The sequence below is a fragment of the Haliotis rubra genome, unplaced genomic scaffold (assembly GCF_003918875.1).
Source record: "Haliotis rubra isolate DU_JTF1 unplaced genomic scaffold, ASM391887v1 Scf532, whole genome shotgun sequence".
Lineage (NCBI taxonomy): Eukaryota > Metazoa > Mollusca > Gastropoda > Lepetellida > Haliotidae > Haliotis > Haliotis rubra.
The window spans coordinates 690,576-712,741 of NW_025767227.1; the positions used below are offsets into that span (position 1 = coordinate 690,576).

Below are 22,166 nucleotides of genomic sequence, written 5' to 3' on the forward strand. Positions count from 1 at the left end.
TAACAGAATTCACATTATCCCAACTGAGGTGAGACTTCCTGATGGTATTTTGTCTGGGGACCAGGAAACTGTGTTGAATACATGGAAAGACAGTTACAGTAATCTGTTAAATAACGGTAACTCTGATGTGATTTTCAATTCTGCACAGGAGCCAAGGGAGGTAACCGACGCAGACGACTATACATCTCGGCTCGATAACCCCTTCACGTTGGATGAAGTGTATGAAGCGAGGAAAGGGAAATCACCAGGATGTGACAACATACCTGTTGAGGTTTTGAAAAATAATACCAGTATTAAGTTTTTACATACACTTTTTAGCATGTGTTTTGCTAGTGGGAAAATACCAAGTGAATGGGCTATGAGTATCATCAAACCTATCCCGAAGTCATCATGTGCTGATAAATATTACCCTTTATCATACAGAGGTATCTCCTTGACAAATTCAAGCTATAAACTGTACTGTTCGGTGCTGAATACAAGACTGTACAAGTATACAGAAACCAGGGACTGTATAGCTGAGGAGCAGAACGGTTTCAGGAGGGGCAGGTCCACAGTAGAACATATATCATCACTCACGTCCATAGTTGAAACTCGGAAATCTTTAAAGAAATCGACGTTTTTAGCATTCATAGATTTTAGAAAGGCTTATGATAATATTGATAGGTCTATATTGTGGAGAAAACTGTCTGATCTTGGAATCTTTGGAAAGATGTATAAAGCTATTATCTCCCTTTACAAGAGTGTGAAGAGTTGTGTCAGAATATATGGAAATATGACTGAATGGTTTAACGTCAAGTGTGGGCTTAAACAAGGATGCCTTCCCTTCCCTCTGCTATTCAACGTCTACATCAATGATTTGATAACTACCATAAAGAGTTTCAATATTGGTGTGACGTTTATTGACGAAACACTGACAGTGCTAACTTATGCAGACGGTCTGATCCTGTTAGCTGAAGAAGAAGAGGACCTAAAAGTACTTTCGGACAGTTTACATAACTTGTGTGAGAACAATTTCATGACTGTAAACTCTGATAAATCAAAAGTTCTACACTGTAGACCTGTAAATATGCCAAGAACGACTTGTGCTTTTCAGTGTGGTCCTACGTGACTAGAGCTAACGGACGGTTACTGTTATTCAGTTTCTGGTGATCTATAGTCCGTGTTTATATTGTACTCTTGTCATTAGCGCTATATTTTGAGATGTGTGTTGAGGACCCACCTTAGGAACAGCTTCCTACCCTCTTTAGGAACAGCTTCCAACCCTCTTTAGGAACAGCTTCCAACCCTCTTTAGGAACAGCTTCCAACCCTCTTTAGGAACTGCCTCCAACCCTCCGTAGGAACTGCTCCCAACCCTATTTAGGAACTGCTCCCAACCCTATTTAGGAACAGCGTCCAACCCTCTTTAGGAACTGCTTCCAACCCTCTTTAAGAACTGCCTCCAACCCTCCTTAGGAACTGCTCCCAACCCTATTTAGGAACTGCTCCCAACCCTATTTAGGAACAGCTTCCAACCCTCTTTAGGAACTGCCTCCAACCCTCTTTAGGAACTGCTCCCAACCCTATTTAGGAACTGCTCCCAACCCTATTTAGGAACTGCTCCCAACCCTATTTAGGAACTGCTCCCAACCCTATTTAGGAACTGCTTCCAACCCTCGTTAGGAATCTGTTATTCAGGTATATTTTACGACCTTTTCGCACTTGACCCACTTCGATCAGTCTTCAACACTTCCCAGTATTTGCCTATTAAGCCATCCGTTGTTTGTGTTTCTCATCATTATTATGGGTAGGGATAAAAATTCAAGGTGTGAATTTAGAAACATACATAAATAGCTATACTTAGACGATTTTCGATTATCACATCAATGCCACATGTTGATGGGTTTCAAGTGAAAATGACATGTAGTGGACTTAGAATTAATCCCTGGACTACGGGTTTCGTTGAAAGACCTTTCTCATGTGCTCAAATGAAAATATCCTATTCTGACATCACCAATTGATTTAATTGCATATTATTTCTGTACAACTCAGCATGGGTGACTTATGTAGTCTCTATAATTGTGATGAAGATGAAACATAGCATGGCCAGGAGAGGAATATGCTCTTTGGAAATGCGGGGAGGTATCGCTTGATTTGGCAATTTGAGTTCAATAAAAGTATTGACATGTCACAGTGATCACCAAATGAGTTGTACGTTGTACCATATTAATGTCCTACGATTGTGTTTATATACCCAATCACTTATGAACTAATTTTACGAATAACTTCTACGAGAGAGATGCGGGAGGGGTTTAGACGTCTGTGTTCCGTTTACAACTTGTCCACGTTGTTTCAGAACCGTTCTAACAAGCCGATCTGAACGTCGGGTCTTTTTATATCATATCTTTATAAGTTTGCCCCATCGTTTGAAGTATTTCTGGGACACACCAGGTTCAATTTCTGGGTTGATAGAGATACAAGGAGACGGTGTCAGTCGGTCGGTCCTGTACAAATAAGCCTGTCTGGTGTACGTGACACTGAGGTGTATGAATCTAGGTCACGAACAATAGTGTGGTAATCTCTCGCAGTGCATGTACGTTGATGTTTTCCATAGGTCAGCGTGATATAGTGAGTTCATTTTCTGGGTAACGTCTCCGAATCAGCCAGTATATATACTCGGCGTCATTCACGAAAGGGCAAGCTATTGGTAACACTATTTCTTAAAAGTTGTAAGATCTTCGTTTTTGTTTGAACTGTATACAGCTGAATGTTTTACAAACTTTCTTAACAGTATGAAAAAACACATAAGGCCGTTGAAATGTCATTATTACGTTCTTTAATGTCCGATACATTCTGTTACAAATGACACGTTTTCTATTCAAATTGTCAGTATGGAAATGCACCTGCCTTTTGGAATCTGGTCGACCTCATCGCCAGGTTGCTGTCCGCTCTACTGTGAGTCAGAGTATTATTGGTAAAAAGTGGCAGAGATTTCAAGTCAATAAGTCCGTGGAATATGCACGTTGATCAGGTCGCCCCAGAGTCACAGAAATCTTAGACGATAGGCACATGATAAACATTGCGTTACGTAACAGATTCCTTAACGCAGCAGACCTTCAGACAGAACACATCAATGTTAACAATGTAAGGATATCCAGGAGCACCGTCCGTCGTTTAAGCGCAGCTGGACTCTGCTGTAGGCGACCTACAAATCGTCCATCACTAAGACCACGTCAAAGGCAGGAGCGTTTGAGATGGAGGAGACATCATGGCCACTGGAATCGATGGTCTTGTATGCTCTTCACAGATGAAAGCAGATTCAATTTGTCCGTCCATGATGGTCGGCAGAGGATGTTTCGTTGCAATGGAGAGCGAATCTCAGATGCAGCTATGGCCACGCATAACCGATTTGGCGGGGTCGATCATGGTTCGGCAGGGATACCTCCTACTGGACGTACACCACTGCACGTGGTCGACGGTAATCCTACCGGACAGCGTTATCGGCACGAGATTCTGGCTCCTATAGCAGTGCCATTCCAGTATTTCTGCATGGCTTTTATCTTCGATCCGCTTTTCTTAAAGACGACAACGCTAGGCCTCATAGGGCCAGGAATGTCACGGAATTCCATAGGCAGCATGGTGTAGAGCCAGACCTCAACCCAATTGAGCATGCCTGGGATGAACACGGTCGACGTGTGTACACACGTCACCCATCACCAGTGGATCTCCAAGGACTCCGCAGAGCTCTAGTAGAGGAATTCTTTATGAACTTGATAAGGAGCAGGAGAACAAGGTGCACCTGGGTCCCTAAACGTCATGATGAATCTCTTACTTCTATTATTTCTGAGAAACTTTTCTTTATATATCATTTGACCCTATATTAATGACGCCTATTATATACATATATATAGTAAATGGGAACACAAGCAGGGACATAACTCAAAATAAATAGCAGAGGTGCCCTGTTGATTTGCAAGTCTGAGCTGATGAACAAATATTTATTTAATGAGTGAATCATAGTACAATCAGTCGATTGTCAAACTGCAATAAATATCAGCTAAGGCTGAAAGGGTAGTTGTCGGCACAAGTACACAGATATTTCCCACAGGTACGTTTCTACATTCGCCTCAAAATACAGGAACGTACCCGTTACCCTCATATTCCGCAACCCCAAAACGAAACCAATGGAGTTCCCGTTCAACTAATTGCAAGTGGTTTTGTGCATCGCGAAATATTCGTTACTGTGGATGCTCGTTTCTCATGTAACCCACTCAACTGAATATAATAGAACAGAATGGACTCGTTCTTGGGTACGTTTCTGTACGTTGATTTTGGCTAGAGTACGTTTCTGTATACACAATCGTACCTGGAGTACACATCTGCAGTACGCGTGCCGACAACGACCCCTTCAGTTCAACAAAGAAAAATAGTTTTACATAGAAATGATATTCACTCTGCTTTTGGCTGAAAATGACATTGTTGCATTGTTATCAATAGTGAGCGGTATACACATTCGGTTTCGTGAACTTACTTTTACCTATATTAGTGTGACTGTTTTTGTCTCATGATAGATCCGAACGACGTCATGCTTCAGTTGGTGTCATTAATCACAGCTACAGTTCCTGTCGCAGCACAACGCCATGCCATTCTAAAGAACCTAAACCGCTAATACGGCTAAAACGTATCAGCAACAAACGCATTAAACGTGGAAGGAAGGGCCATAATGAAGTCATGTGTTACGTAAAGTCATAAAGAAAGCATCGTCTGACATCATCTTGCCCGTGTAAAATGATTTTATGAAACATTATAAAACAACATGTTCTTGGCGATCATAAATTTTAAATATCAGTTCACATGAAACCCTTGCATTTGCTTCGATCTCATGCAGGCGCATAGGTAAACTCGAAACCAGAATCCTTCATCTTCTTGTTCCATATTTGATCAAATCTCTCGTTTTCTGCCACAGTGAACCAATTTTTCCAGTCTCCTATTTCACCTGAAACAGACGACGAATTACTAGTATCAAGGAAAGCGTTCTGGCAACAGGCATACGTTTGTCAACCAGCCACGTGATAGAAACACTGTAATGAACTACAAATACAAGGTGCGTTCCTTCCACCTGTAACATTATGCGTCTTGAATATGCACGTATACACAAAGAACTTAGTTAAGCACCCCTGACATTTCTCACGATTGGAGGAGCCCCGACCCTAACCCTTTGGAGCACCCTAATCCTCCTGTAGAGAAACACTTGGAGGCTGCTTTACAAGAGGAATGGTGTAGACTGCCCCTTCGGAGGTTCAGGAGGGTGGCGGGGTATGAGGAGAAGAGTGCAGGCTGTCATACAGTCACATGGAGGTTACTCTCGGTACTGACCTTGAATCGTGTAAGACACGCCAAATGGCATTTAGAATGTTCAACATTAAACATTCGAGAGCCATGCTTGTACAACCATGGTTTTGTATGAAAATCGGTGTTTTTTACGTGTTGAAAACCTATCACTGGAAAAATACAGGGGGTGCTTAATTACGTTCTTTGTGTATATTTATAACATAACAACATGCCATAACAATAACCATTAAATATCTGATCTACCTGGTAATAGTAATAGAAGCGACATAACACTTTCTACATTCATAAGAAATTGTACAATAGTGACCCTATCATGGGCATATATTTGTTTCAACAGGAACACTGCTACCATGAAAGATCGCTAGAATGCTATTAATTTCACGTGCGAGGTACGAGTACAGACGGAAACGCTTACTGAATGCATTTCCTATTTATTTGCGTCATTAACCTGTCGACAGTCCGATTTGTCAAGTAGTGTACACCCATAATGTGGGCACGGTAGGAATATTCCAGTGTTCCAGTGTTGACAATCACCCTCATCTTAATAAGTCCTTAAATTAAAAGACCCATCTTATGTATACAATACGCGTACGGATACATATTGTTAAAGCTTGATATCTGTTATCTCACAAAGTAGATGACACTCATATGTGTCTATAGTAAAGGCATCGAGTCCTCCATGGTGTATTCATTGCACAGATGTTGACGTAAAGCAGTCCTTGTCTGGGACATGGTGTTAGCCACCCTCCCTATCTACTTGCAATATGTGACTTGTGAACATCCGGGTTATACTTGGTCTTGGCAACCCGAGCTTAGGCGACTAACGGGATCGGGTGGTCAGGCTCGCTGACTTGGTTGACACATGTCATTGGTTCCTAGTTGCGCAGATCGATGCTCATGCTGTTGATCACTGGATGGATTGTCTGGTCCAGACTCGATTATTTACAGACTGCCGCCATATAGCTGGAATATTGCTGAGTGCGGCGTAAAACTAAACTCACTCGCTCACTCACCTTTCCTATAGAAGGTTCCTTCCGTGCCATCCGCCCATATCTTCATGTCAGGTTTAGTTTTCATTTCCTGATCAACTTTTTTCATCTTCTTAAAGGAGCATGCATTCGCAACTTCTTCACAGAACTGGTCTGTGGATGAAAGGCCTAGGAATCTTGCGATATCTTTCACAGACTTGACAGGATTCTTGAAGTAATGGTTTTAGAACTTTTACTGCTTGTTTGAAACAATCATCACATGAGGCACACAACTTGAGTGGAGGGAGTTATTTGTCAATTTTTATCCCAAAATACTAGTGATTTTACGGCAGGGGCATGTGCAAAATGATTTACAATTGTTAATACATGTATATTGGTCAACGGTATTTTTGATACATATATATTGGTCAAATATATGTTGCTGGATGTAGATACTCACAATTTTCATGTCCTCATAAAACAAATTCAGGACAGGTAAATCTTGCACAGCTGCCTTTTCCTCTGTCCATGCATGCAGATAGGTGGAATAGGATCCAAACGGCACTACAAATTAAGTTTGAAACAGTGGCATATAACTGAATCCATTCCGACTTTATCAGAAGAAGGTCGAAGTTAGAGTTTCAAACACGTCAAATTCCGTTTAACGATTCGTATCGATCCACAATACGATTGTGGTAATCCATACCTGTGTCAGTCCTAGCTAGCCTTTGTTACTGGCGTGTTAAGGTAGACCCAGATTCTGGGTGGAACAAGGATATGTGCACCGCAAGTGACAAACGATCATCAGACAGTACGAGGTTATCCATACTTCCTTGTGCTGATGTAATACAAAGTGACAAAATGTATCCCAAAGCTCATACAAAATCTCCACTACAATCAGATTGTACCGTGAGCCTCTTTTCATCAATACCTATAACAAAAAGTGATGACACTAGAAATTAGGAAGATAAAGTTGAAACAACGTGGCATAAAATTTAATCCTTTAGCTGGAGAAGGGACGAAGCTGGATTTACAATCACTTCCTGTTCTTGTTCCGTTACCTGTCTGGACAGAACATCGCCGTGATTGTGAATACAAATTCGAGGCCATCGGAGGGTGAAACTGGCCTGTGTATGTTGCCGGTAGCATGGGATGCATTGCCTAATTTGACGTTTCATCGGCACTGTTTAGATTGAATCGTGACTCTGTTACACTTGGACCACGCCACGAATACAGAGTATACCAGTTTTTTTTCCTCTCATCGTAATGCTAAGTTCCATCAATTAAGAGAATTTTTGTTTAAGGCGGATGTGGATCGAACCACCGGACCACTGCTGTCAAGGCAGACACGGTATCCACTTTACCACAGAGGCAGTGAAAAGTCCTTGATGTCACTTAATATGTTGCAGCATGATCTCCTCGTAGCGTATATGGAGCGGTGGGGTAGCCTACGGGTTATACTCAATCAATCACTCGTAGCATTTATAGAGCGGTGGGGTAGCCTAGTGGTTATACTCAATCACTCACTCGTAGCGTATATTGAGCGGTGGGGTAGCCTACGGGTTATACTCAATCAATCACTCGTAGCATTTATAGAGCGGTGGGGTAGCCTAGTGGTTATACTCAATCACTCACTCGTAGCGTATATGGAGCGGTGGGGTAGCCTAGCGGTTACACTCAATCACTCACTCGTAGCGTATATGGAGCGGTGGGGTAGCCTAGAGGTTATACTCAATCAATCACTCGTAGCGTATATATGGAGCGGTGGGGTAGCCTAGAGGTTATACTCAATCACTCACTCGTAGCGTATATGGAGCGGTGGGGTAGCCTAGAGGTTATACTCAATCACTCACTCGTAGCGTATATGGAGCGGTGGGGTAGCCTAGTGGTTATACTCAATCACTCACTCGTAGCTTATATGGAGCAGTGGGGTAGCCTACGGGTTATACTCAATCACTCACTCGTAGCGTTTATGGAGCGGTGGGTAGCCTAGGGTTATACTCAATCACTCACTCGTAGCGTATATGGAGCAGTGGGTAGCCTAGGGTTATACTCAATCACTCACTCGTAGCGTATATGGAGCGGTGGGGTAGCCTAGCGGTTACACTCAATCACCACTCGTAGCGTATATGGAGCAGTGGGGTAGCCTAGGGGTTATACTCAATCTCTCACTCGTAGCGTATATGGAGCGGTGGGGTAGCCTAGTGGTAATACTCACTCACTCACTCGTAGCGTATATGGAGCAGTGGGGTAGCCTAGTGGTAATACTCACTCACTCGTAGAGTATATGGAGCAGTGGGGTAGCCTATTGGTTATACTCACTCACTCACTCGTAGCGTATATGGAGCGGTGGGGTAGCCTATTGGTTATACTCAGTCACTCACTCGTAGCGTATATGGAGCAGAGGGGTAGCCTAGTGGTTATACTCAGTCACTCACTCGTAGCGTATATGGAGCAGTGGGGTAGCCTAGTGGTTATACTCAATCACTCACTCGTAGCGTATATGGAGCGGTGGGGTAGCCTAGTGGTTATACTCAATCACTCACTCGTAGCGTATATGGAGCAGTGGGGTAGCCTAGTGGTTATACTCAATCACTCACTCGTAGCGTATATGGAGCGGTGGGGTAGCCTAGTGGTTATACTCAATCACTCACTCGTAGCGTATATGGAGCGGTGGGTAGCCTAGTGGTTATACTCAATCACCCACTCGTAGCGTATATGGAGCGGTGGGGTAGCCTAGTGGTTATACTCAATCACTCACTCGTAGCGTATATGGAGCGGTGGGGTAGCCTAGTGGTTATACTCACTCACTCACTGCCTCGTAGCGTATATGGAGCAGTGGGGTAGCCTAGTGGTTATACTCACTCACCCACTCGTAGCGTATATGGAGCGGTAGGGGGTAGCCTATTGGTTATACTCAATCACCACTCGTAGCGTATATGGAGCGGTGGGGTAGCCTAGTGGTAATACTCACTCACTCACTCGTAGCGTATATGGAGCGGTGGGGTAGCCTAGTGGTAATACTCACTCACTCACTCGTAGCGTATATGGAGCGGTGGGGTAGCCTAGGGTTATACTCACTCACTCACTCGTAGCGTATATGGAGCGGTGGGGTAGCCTAGTGGTTATACTCACTCACTCACTCGTAGCGTATATGGAGCGGTGGGGTAGCCTAGGGGTTATACTCAATCACTCACTCGTAGCGTAAATGGTTGTATCATTTGTCTGCATCCATATCGCTGAAACCAGCGAGTACTCGGCGAAACTCGCCGCAATGTGACCATGTATATCCACGGTGCTAGATGAACGCCTTTTTCACATGGACTTGAGGTTCTGACTATGATCAATCACACGCTGTACTTACATTTCTCTGACAAAAACGCCTCTGTGAACTCCACAAAGTCGCCTTCATAATTATACGGTTTTTCCATATCTCTGAGGTGGTTGAAGTAGGACACACAGGCATCTTTAGGATTCCTCATGATCTGGAAACACTTGATCTTCTTCTCCACGACTTGTTTAGGGAGCATGCGCAGGGGGAGGTGGCTGTTGAAGACACGTGGCTGTGGCACCGCTTCTATTCCATCTTTGAAGATGAATTCAATCATCCGGGTCTCTTTGACATCCTTTTGATACTTGATGGTCCCACTGATTAGCATCTCGAGGACTTCCCACAACCAATGGGTTCCTAAAACAGTAACACAATCGTTCAACCGAAATGCTATCCTCAAACTGAAACTTTTGTTTCAAACTAAGATATTTATTACATATACCATGTCTAGAAAGGTAGTTTACAGTTTTAACACGTCAAAGATGCATTCTAGAGACATCATTGTGGGCGTGCGATGCTGCACTGGTCTGCAGTATCTGCTCCCTTAGCCATCCCACGATCCTGTGATTGGTGGTTCTATCAGACATTTGCCTTTTGATCTTCTGCTTGTAAGCTACAGCCACTGGTGAACAAAGTGATGACATAAATCCTCCTGGGACTTATGTAGGAAGTAGAAGAACCTTAAGTCCCCTTGATCCCCAGGACGGTGGTCTAACTGTTGTCGCTAGTGGTCTATAACCTAGTTTTAATTCATGCTGAATACAAGGCAGATAATGTAATATTATTTTAATAAAGATTAGGTTTGTTTTATACTTACACTGTGATACTAAACATACTGTGTAAATGCACTTTGTAGACAGACTTTTACTATTATTAAAATTGTTCTCATCGCAATATGGCTGCAATGTTGCCGATGCGATGTAAAATTCTAACTCACTCACTTTGCTTGACAGCAACAAATACTTGGTGAACATTTATGACTAGCGTTAATCACACGGACTCGGCGTGATAGAAGTGAGACAACGTGATGCAGCTCAGACTCGGCGTGAAAGAAGTGAGACACCGTGATGCAGCTCAGACTCGGCGTGAAAGAAGTGAGACACACACCGTGATGCAGCTCAGGCTCGGCGTGATAGAAGTGAGACACACACCGTGATGCAGCTCAGACTCGGCGTGATAGAAGTGAGACCCAAGATACAACTCAGACATGGCGTCACAGAAGTGAGACACACACCATGATACAGCTCAGACTCGGCGTGATAGAAGTGAGACACCATGATACAACTCAGACTCGGCGTGATAGAAGTGAGACGCACACCATGATACAGCTCAGACTCGGCGTGATAGAAGTGAGACACCATGATACAGCTCAGACTCGGCGTGAAAGAAGTGAGACACCATGATACAGCTCGGACTCGGCGTGATAGAAGTGAGACACACACCGTGATACAGCTCAGACCCGGCGTGATAGAAGTGAGACACACACCATGATACAGCTCAGACTGGGCGTGATAGAAGTGAGACCCAAGATACAACTCAGACATGGCGTCAAAGAAGTGAGACACACACCATGATACAGCTCAGACTCGGCGTGATAGAAGTGAGACACCGTGATACAGCTCCGACTCGGCGTGATAGAAGTGAGACACACACCGTGATACAGCTCAGACTCGGCGTGATAGAAGTGAGACACACACCATGATACAGCTCAGACTCGGCGTGATAGAAGTGAGACCCAAGATACAACTCAGACTGGGCGTGATAGAAGTGAGACGCACACCATGATACAGCTCAGACTCGGCGTGATAGAAGTGAGACACCATGATACAACTCAGACTCGGCGTGATAGAAGTGAGACACACACCGTGATACAGCTCAGACTCGGCGTGATAGAAGTGAGACACACACCATGATACAGCTCAGACTGGGCGTGATAGAAGTGAGACCCAAGATACAACTCAGACATGGCGTCAAAGAAGTGAGGACATTACACCATGATACAGCTCAGACTCGGCGTGATAGAAGTGAGACACCGTGATACAGCTCAGACTCGGCGTGATAGAAGTGAGACACACACCGTGATACAGACTCGGCGTGATAGAAGTGAGAGACACACCATGATACAGCTCCGACTCGGCGTGATAGAAGTGAGACCCAAGATACAACTCAGACTGGGCGTGATAGAAGTGAGACGCACACCATGATACAGCTCAGACTCGGCGTGATAGAAGTGAGACACCATGATACAGCTCAGACTCGGCGTGAAAGAAGTGAGACACCATGATACAGCTCGGACTCGGCGTGATAGAAGTGAGACACCGTGATACAGCTCAGTGAGTGAGTGAGTGAGTCTAGTTTTACGCCGCACTCAGCAATATTCCAGCTATATGGCGGCGGTCTGTAAATAATCGAGTCTGGACCAGACAATCCAGGGATCAACAGCATGAGCATCGATCTGCGCAATTGGGAACCGATGACATGTGTCAACCAAGTCAGCGAAACTGACCACCCGATCCCGTTAGTCGCCTCTTACGACAAGATAGTCGCCTTTTTATGGCAAGCACATGGGTTGCTGAAGACCTATTCTACCCCGGATCTTCACGGGTCTGATACAGCTCAGACTCGGCGTGATAGAAGTGAGACACACACCGTGATACAGCTCAGACTCGGCGTGATAGAAGTGAGACACCGTGATACAGCTCAGACTCAGCGTGAAAGAAGTGAGACCCATGATACAGCTCAGACTCGGCGTGAAAGAAGTGAGACACCGTGATACAGCTCAGACACGTCTTGATATAACTGACACGGTTCAATTATAACACCACATAATATAACTGATATGTTCTGTGATATAACTGCAACATGTCATTGAATAACTCAGACACCTGTAATCAAATGAGACAGATGTGGACGCAGTGATATAATTGACACATTCTGTAATGTAACTGAAAAATTATGGGCTTTCACGAGGACATTCAGTGATATAACCGAGACTCTTTGCGATATAAATGTGACACGATGTAATATAACTGAGACTTGTTGTGACATAATCGTGACACGCCGTTATATAACTGAGACTTGTTGTGACATTACTGTGACACGCCGTTATATAACAGAGACTTGTTGTGACATTAATGTGACACGCCGTAATATAACTGACACTTGTGACATTACTGTGACATGCCGTTATATAACTGAGACTTGTGACATTACTGTGACACGCCGTTATATAACTGAGGCTTGTGAGATAACTGTGACACGCCGTTATATAACAGAGACTTGTGACATTACTGTGACACGCCGTTATATAACAGAGACTTGTGAGATAACTGTGACACGCCGTTATATAACAGAGACTTGTTGTGAGATAACTGTGACACGCCGTTATATAACTGAGACTTGTTGTGAGATAACTGTGACACGCCGTTATATAACTGAGACTTGTTGTGAGATAACTGTGACACGCCGTTATATAACAGAGACTTGTTGTGAGATAACTGTGACACGCCGTTATATAACAGAGACTTGTTGTGAGATAACTGTGACACGCCGTTATATAGCAGAGACTTGTTGTGAGATAACTGTGACACGCCGTTATATAATTGAGACTTGTGAGATAACTGTGACACGCCGTTATATAACAGAGACTTGTTGTGAGATAACTGTGACACGCCGTTATATAACAGAGACTTGTTGTGAGATAACTGTGACACGCCGTTATATAACAGAGACTTGTTGTGAGATAACTGTGACACGCCGTTATATAACAGAGACTTGTTGTGAGATAACTGACACGCCGTTATATAACAAAGATTTGTTGTGAGATTACTGTGACACGCCGTTATATAACAGAGACTTGTGACATTACTGTGACAGGCCGTTATATAACTGAGACTTGTGACATAACGTGACACGCCGTTATATAACAAAGACTTGTTGTGAGATTACTGTGACACGCCGTTATATAACAGAGACTTGTGACATTACTGTGACAGGCCGTTATATAACTGAGACTTGTGACATAATCGTGACACGCCGTTATATAACAAAGACTTGTTGTGACATTACTGTGACACGCCGTTATATAACAAAGATTTGTTGTGACATTACTGTGACAGGCCGTCATATAGCAGAGACTTGTTGTGAGATAACTGTGACACGCCGTTATATAATTGAGACTTGTGAGATAACTGTGACACGCCGTTATATAACTGAGGCTTGTTGTGAGATAACTGTGACACGCCGTAATATAACAGAGACTTGTTGTGAGATAACTGTGACACGCCGTTATATAACAGAGACTTGTTGTGAGATAATCGTGACACGCCGTTATATAACAGAGACTTGTTGTGAGATAACTGTGACAGGCCGTTATATAACAGAGACTTGTTGTGAGATAACTGTGACACGCCGTTATATAACAGAGACTTGTTGTGAGATAACTGTGACACGCCGTTATATAACAGAGACTTGTTGTGAGATAACTGTGACACGCCGTCATATAGCAGAGACTTGTTGTGACATTACTGTGACACGCCGTTATATAACAGAGACTTGTTGTGAGATAACTGTGACACGCCGTTATATAACAGAGACTTGTTGTGAGATAACTGTGACACGCCGTTATAAAACAGAGACTTGTTGTGAGATAACTGACACGCCGTTATATAACAGAGACTTGTTGTGAGATAACTGTGACACGCCGTTATATAACAGAGACTTGTTGTGTGATAACTGTGACACGCCGTTATATAACAGAGACTTGTTGTGAGATAACCGTGACACGCCGTAATATAACTGAGACTTGTTGTGAGATAGCTGTGACACGCCGTTATATAACAGAGACTTGTGAGATAACTGTGACACGCCGTTATAAAACAGAGACTTGTTGTGAGATAACTGTGACACGCCGTTATAAAACAGAGACTTGTTGTGAGATAACTGTGACACGCCGTTATATAACAGAGACTTGTTGTGAGATCACTGTGACACGCCGTTATATAACAGAGACGTGGTACAACATTACAATTTGTACTATTTTTCGGAACTGTTATAACCTAATTGCGACCCAGTGTTGATTACAATTCTCTCACTAAAGTTTGAATATGTCCAGACCTGCGAAGAAAAGCAACTAACGGGATCAGTTGGTCAGGATCGCTGACTTGGTTGACACATCAGATCCCAATTGCGTAGATCGTTGTACATGATGTTGATCACTAGATTGTCTGATCCAGACTCGATTATTGACAGTCTGCCACCTTATAGCTAAGAATGTTGGTGAATGTGGCGTGAAACAACAATCAGTCTGTGGGGTGAGGTGAGGTGAGGTGAAATTGGGTTTAACGTCGTGCTTGAGAATATTTCGCTCATACGACGACGTGCATGCGTGTGTATGTGGATGTGCGGCTGCTTGTACTAACCCAGACTGAAGCTGGTTTTATAGTGCTAGCCAACTGAGATACCATGCCGCAGTGAAGCATGAATACCCCACTCACACACATTATACTGACTCCGAGCCGACCAGTCCTTATTGTACCCATTAATGCCGAGCGCCAGGCAGGGACCAACAAGTACCATATTTTAACGTCTTGTGGTATGACGCGGTCGGGGATCGAACCCGCGACCTTCCGCTCTCCGGGCGGACGCTCTAACCACTACACCACGGAGGCGGTCTGTGAGTTGAATATGTGGAGTACCTACCACATTTGGGATACGCACAGATAATGATGTCATCATCCTTCAGTTCGGATTCTCTGATACTTTTCATTCTGTCTACAGGATGACCTTCCTTCAGCATGGGAGGGGGCGGCACAAAAAGGTACAGCCCATCATGTTCGAAACAAAAGAACCCGTGTCCTTTTGAGTTTCTCAGATCAGCGAGCTCTCCAATGTCAGGATTCCTGGAAAACAACATTCATGATGAAGATACGTGTGGATTATTAGAGATAGCATATAATGTCAAACTAAAACTCTACCGTCAACCCACCTACAGCACAACCTACTGAACTATCAGAAGTGCTCCCCTTTGTTTCACCCTCCTGTGGTTGTCCGAGCTCTCTGAGGACAATGGTCTGTGGGGTAGACTAGTGGTTAAAGCGTTCGCTCTTCACGCCGAAGACTCGGGTTCGATTCCCCACATGAGTACAATGTGTGAAGCCCATTTGTAATGTCCCCCCGCCGTGATATTGTTGGAATATTGCAAAAAAAAACGGCGTAAAAATCACTCACTCACTTCTGTCAGATATGTTAAGCAGAAACATACTGAAATCGAGGTTGCGATACTTGAAATTGGGGAACAATGGAAGACCTGCCAGGCACCTATGGTTTTGGGTTCGAATCCCGTTTCGCCCTGCTTATGTGTCTTGGTATGGCTACAGAATACCGGGGCCCGCTGTTGTAATTATGTTCAACTAGGATAACGTAGGGTTATGCGCCCACATAAATTGATACACTAAAATATGGCTGAAATAACTGATTAATTGTACGAATGGTTGGATGAGTCAATATGGGTTCGGGGTAATATCCGTCTTATAAATTGCCAAGAGCGTTCTTTGGGGAGCTCTGGGACGAGCGAGCTTTGGTCCACGGACAGAAGACAGGAGTCAGCGGTAGAATTGATGATGACAGGTGTTAAGTCTATTATGGTTGGAGAATAATGGTCGAAAGTTGGTTGTAAACACCGGGACCTGGGGGTGGGTGGGTGTGTGTGGAAGGAGGGGAAATGGGGGCGGGGGCACAATGAGTGTTTGAAACAGTTAGGTATTTGAATATATATGAAGTTGTGAAGAAACTTATTGCAATGGTTTGCTCTATGACATAAAAATTGAGCAAATCTGTCCTTTCACATGTACACTGCTTCTCACATCTGTTGTTTAGTCATTGTTGAGCAATTCCGCTGGAAATTCCCCATAATCCCCCCTCTACTGACCACTAAAAACCTTTAGTGGTAAATCTGCACATTTGCGGCAATATGTTTATATGGAGTACCCTTGTTCATTAACAGAAATAAAGTAAGTACACAAGTGACATACTTTCAAGGTTGTCATTACTGCCCGGGTGAAGTAGGTTTGAGCACTTTCAACACACAAATGTGATTACTATAAACTAACGCTTAGTCTCTGAATATATAATTTTGATAGTAACAAACAAACCCATTTGAATTGAAAAGGAGCTTCGGGGATTCATATGAGGGAAACTAGACTTGCTTCATTTCGGGCTTTAGCACTGCAGAGAGGGCTAGGCAGAAGGGAAAATAATGTTGTTCAGGGACTGTGAGACAGACCATTGATTTCTACAGTGGTGATGCATTGATCGGTGTGAGAAGTGGCACGTCCCTGAACCTTCAACATGAGTATAGTCAGGACTGAAGTAGCCATAATAGCAGCCATAGGTCGCAGCTTCCGAAATTGCCTGCCAAACCCACGCATTTGTATGGTGAATTTAACGCAGGGATACCACAAGAACTCAGCCAGATAACACACGTGTGTATACAGAATACTACAGAGAAATAATTCAAGAATGTATAATCTTCAGAAAATACTTACATCACAACTTTTTCATCACTTTGACTCGAGGACATGTTGCATGTCAGTGGCCCAGTTCAGTTTTTCTTCTTAAAGCTCGCAGGTCGGTCACTGATAAGCGACGCGGGGTCAGGCAGCCTGACAAAAAGCCGGTATGCCTGTCTCGTCATGCAAGTGTGTCAGCGGTCTGAGGTCACGAGAGGATAATGTCAAATGTAAACAGCGGACTCTGCATTTCTGATCGGGCAGCATCACAATGACTCGGCAGAAATAGTATTTTAATTATTTTCTCTTCGTATTGCGCTCAATGCCATGCGCTAAAGCAGCTTCGTGAGTTTCGTTCGTGCGTATATATGTTACAGTCAATCTGTGTAATCAGTCATTTCGCGTAATGACTAAATGAATCAGTCATTTCGTGAAGTGCCGTGAAATTCGACTAAAATCTATAGCCTTCTCTTACACATAATGCCTGACTGAAAATTTTGCAAATCAGACAATATGTGTGAAACACAAATCTGGTCAATTCAAAGGATATTACTTACTGTAATTGAATGCAGTCTTTAATCACTGTTTTTTTTTAGTTGGTTTGTGTGTGTGTGTGTGTGTGTGTGTGTGTGTGTGTGTTTTGTAATAGCATTCTTTCTGGCTTGTGTCACATCTCTTTGCACAAATCTATATACACGTTCATTAATCAAACATCACTTTCATTAAGTGACAGGTACGAAAACAGTACTTGTTGCAATATATGCCTTGAAAGTTTGTTGTTTAACGCCGCACCCAGCAATATTCCAGCTGTGTGGCGGCTGTACGCTAGGGTGTATTGAACAGCAGCACCGTGGGCAGGTTCCCCCCAGGGTGTTATGTCAAGTAAGAGGTGGCTCTGACATCTATGCAGTGACTGGGAGGTCCTTGTGGCTCTACATCAAGTTGAAAGGATACCGTTGTTCAAAGGAGTCGGGGTTGACCGTAACTCCCATTCCCTATGGCTGTATTTGTACAACAGCACACCATGAGCAGGTTCCCCGAGGGCGTCGTGTCACGTAACGGGTGGCTCTGTAATCTATGCAGTGACTGGGAGGTCCTTGTTGCTCTACTTGAAGCTGAAAGGCGTCTCATGCTCGAAGCGGAGAACGATATATGGTTCTACACCATATACATATACAACTTGAAAGTGTTTTTACTCGTAAAAACAGATGTCTCCCCCTTCCCCCAATTCAGAGTTGAGACCTCGAACAATTCGTTTGATTCCTTCAATTTCAAAATCTCTAAAATCTCTGGAAAAACATATTATACAAGTTTCATAGCAGTACATGTATATGGTTGATGCTTCTAAGCTTACTAATTATTGGTATTGGAATTATGTACACAAACTTCGATGAAGATAGGTGAAGTGGTTTCAGAGTTATGCTCCGAACACAAACCCTACCTTTCAAAAAGACCAAGTCCAAATTTGTTGCCATTGAAACAGAAAAAAAATAAAACTGAAAGAAAAGTTCAAACCCCCAGAAGGCACATCTACATGATATGAAGAGGCAGTATACCAAATTTGGTTAAGATTTTCAAGTAGTTTTAGAGTTATGTTCTGGAAACAATGGGAACGCCGACGCCAACGCCAACGCCAACGCCAACGCCAACGGAAACTCAACCCAAAACAATATCTCTCCCGACCCTTCAGGGGCAGACATAATGCGCATCCGCATGTTGAGTTCCTTGTTGAATGGTTGGTTGGTTACTTGTTTAACGCCTCAATCAGCAGTATTCCAGCTATGATGCCGCGGTCTGTAAATAATCGAGTCTGGACCAGACTGTCCAGTGACCAACAGAATGAGCTTCCATCTACACAATTGGGATACGATATGTGTCGTCTCTTACGACAAGCATGGTTTGCTGAAGAACAATTCTAATCCGGATCTTCACGTGTTCAAAGGAACTGTAATCCATCGAGGCAGTGGTGTGTCGACAGAAGACTATTCAACGGTGGATAAATCGTGGACATTTCTAATGCGCTTTAAACTCATCGTGTTCATTTTGTTGTCGAAAGTCTGACTGCCCTTGAACAGGATGGTGACTCGAGATCGAGGTCCCTTCCAAGTTTCATTTAGTCTTTTGATTTCATCAGTGGTCTGGTTGTTACTGTGCACTTTAGCGTATAAACGATTCATGTTTTAACGTGCAACCATTGATCCCATACGAGCCTCTTGTGAAGCTGTGCTTTTCATCCGTGAAGGTGCAACTGCATGGGATAGGGTCAAAGAAAGCCTAGGATTTGCCAAGCAAATATGACCCTTCCAAGGTTTTGTTGGACTACAATACCGCTGGATGTACATCTGAAATGAACTGGAAGAGGAACCTGTTAATTTGGACTACAATACCGCTGGATGTACATCTGAAATGAACTGGAAGAGGAACCTGTTATGTCCCTTGCCTGACCATTTGTCACAGCACTTAGAACAGAGACTGTTTTTTGTCCGAGTGGTTGATTTGAAACACACCCTTCGGTGCCAGTTCATTACATAACCTGACAGATGAAATTGGGGAGAGAGTATTTCCAAAGGACACTTATAGTAACTGAGCGGCCCATTTAACTTCTTCACGTCCGTAGGAATCTTGATTGACTTTGATCCAACTGTTCACCGGTTTGCAAAACAAGAACCATGCTCTGCTTTGTTAGTATTGTTACCAGATACACCTCTTGCAATTTGTCCGCAAATATAACCTTCCTCTTTGATAGATACATCCTTCGAACCTGTTTGTGTTTGGTTTTGCCATTTTGCATTGTCCATTATATTCTATTGTTAAAAACTATTCGCATTACAATTTCTGTTTTCATTGACCTGGTGAAACGTTTGAAAGTACGTTACGTGGCATATACTATAACGGTATAAGTAATTATAAGCATTTGCTTGGACTTATTTTTAGAAGTCATCTTGCTGACTTGATTCGAACCAGTTTGTGTTTGGTTTGCTCTATTTTTCTTTTTACAGCGCAACTGTGAAAATGTTTAATACTATCCTTGATTGTATAGTTATCTATTTAACACAAATAATTTCAATGATGTTTTGTAGGAGAGGTAGTTGATGCATTCAGGAGTTTACAGTTACTAGCTCCCTGGCTACTGCCCTGCAAGAATTCTATTTCAGAAGGAGGTAGAGGAATGTATAGTATGACGACGTTGTAATGGTATGACATTGAGTAAGAGCAGGACAGTTGTGTGAAAATAAGTTGCTATGTTTACACAATGTCAAGGACAGTCTGGAAGCATCTAGAACAACACATTCAGATTCTATATGTATGCTGTGGGCGTATGCATATCTCAGCTCACATTACACATATCAGTCTATGAAGATGTTTTCTCATTGGATATTCAGATTATGGACATTGAGATCCTAACCTTCTTTTCTATTGGCCTTCCATGAATAATAAGGTAACTTATATAGCGCTTAACTCAAAGGAATAGGGACAGAATAGTTGTATTCTAAAAATAGCTAAGTTTACATTTCAAAAGGAATCAATACAAAAGTATCAGTCACCATGGCGGTACAAACTAGAGTGGTAGTGCAAATTCAAAGTTAATATAATAAAGAGCGGTGATTGTGATATTCTGCCATGACTACGTGAAATACTCGGACTTGATTGGACAATCAATAAAATTAGACACTATCAATCTTGGATTGAAAATGCGTCTGATTTCATGACCGCTTCACTGCGCACGTATACAACACTGCCGCACTACTTCAGTTTGACCACCAACATGGCTAACATCAACACAACACAGACGTGATGGAAATGCTTATAAAATATTTATCAAACTCGAAAAATACAATTATATTTTTTTTTCCTCCACAATTATTATGGACCCTCACTATCTCATTACCTTCTATTATAAAGATATTCAAACTCAATTACAATGCACAGCCCCAAACATAAACAAACAACATCTAACTTAAACATCAGAAAGCCTTGTAAAAATACATCACTATCTATTCACAATTTGCAGCAAAACACCAAATTTATTCCACTCATAGTATGAATCAACTCCATCATGTCCTATGCATCGTTCAAAAAACACATGTCAAAAATTGAATAACCAGAATTCTGCTCTTTGTCAGCTTCTCGCAAGGCTGTCACTTCTGGTGATCTATGTTCGTACACTTTTAAAATAGCTTGGCCACAATCCAGCCCCAAATGATGAATAAAATTTCCATGGAATCTCAGATGAGGGGCAATGGGTAGCTCCCTTATATACACACAAATCAGAAACTCGAAAGTACTACCCCGCAGCAGCTTCCAGAACTTTCTGTTTAAATCTAGTAATGTCTAAATATAGCACCAGTCTACATCTAGCACAAGTCTAAATATAGCACTAGTCTAAATATAACACACCACTTTCCCTCACTGACTATCCACTTATACAATGTATTACTTTAGAACATTGTTACACCGAAAATAACGCTGACAGATAACACATTGAAGAGTACTATTCGTATGTTTATCCTTTTGTAGCTTCTTTTTGTTTGTGGGCGACTAACGGAATCGGGTGGTCAGGCTCACTGACTTGGTTGACACATGTCATCGGTTCCCATTTGCGTAGATCGATGCTCATAGTGTTTTTATTCAGTGATTGTCTGGTCCAGATTCGATTATTTACAGACCGCCGCCATATAGCTGGAATATCACTGAGTGCAACGTAAAACTAAACACACTCACTCACTCTTCTTGTTGACCCGTGAAGATGAGGATTAGAATTTATCTTCAGCAACCCTGTTTGTGGCAAAAGGCTCTTAACGGGATCGGGTGGTCGGTTGACACATGTCATCGGTTCCCAAAAGCGAAGATCGATGCTCATGGTGTTGATCAGTGATTGTCTGGTCCAGACTCGATTACTTACAGACCGCCGCCATTGCTGAGTGTTGCCTTAAACAACAGCCAACCAACCAACTTCTACTTGTTACAATGACTGACCGAAAGTTACGGGAATTGTATACACTTGTAAGCGCACTGCAATTGAATTTTT

General features: G+C 42.9%; 1 protein-coding gene across 1 annotated transcript; it reads right to left on the reverse strand.

The window, feature by feature from the left end:
* Positions 1-3,939: 3,939 nt before the first annotated feature.
* Positions 3,940-17,259, reverse strand: LOC124253135 (sulfotransferase 1A1-like). Its single transcript, XM_046686852.1, has 6 exons — positions 17,174-17,259; positions 15,330-15,529; positions 9,663-9,986; positions 6,759-6,862; positions 6,344-6,527; positions 3,940-4,974 (listed from the first exon to the last, which is right to left on the reverse strand). The coding sequence occupies exons 1-6, from the start codon at positions 17,206-17,208 to the stop codon at positions 4,859-4,861; spliced, it is 963 nt and encodes a 320-aa protein (XP_046542808.1). The 5' UTR covers positions 17,209-17,259; the 3' UTR covers positions 3,940-4,858.
* Between the last annotated feature and the right edge of the window lie 4,907 nt (positions 17,260-22,166).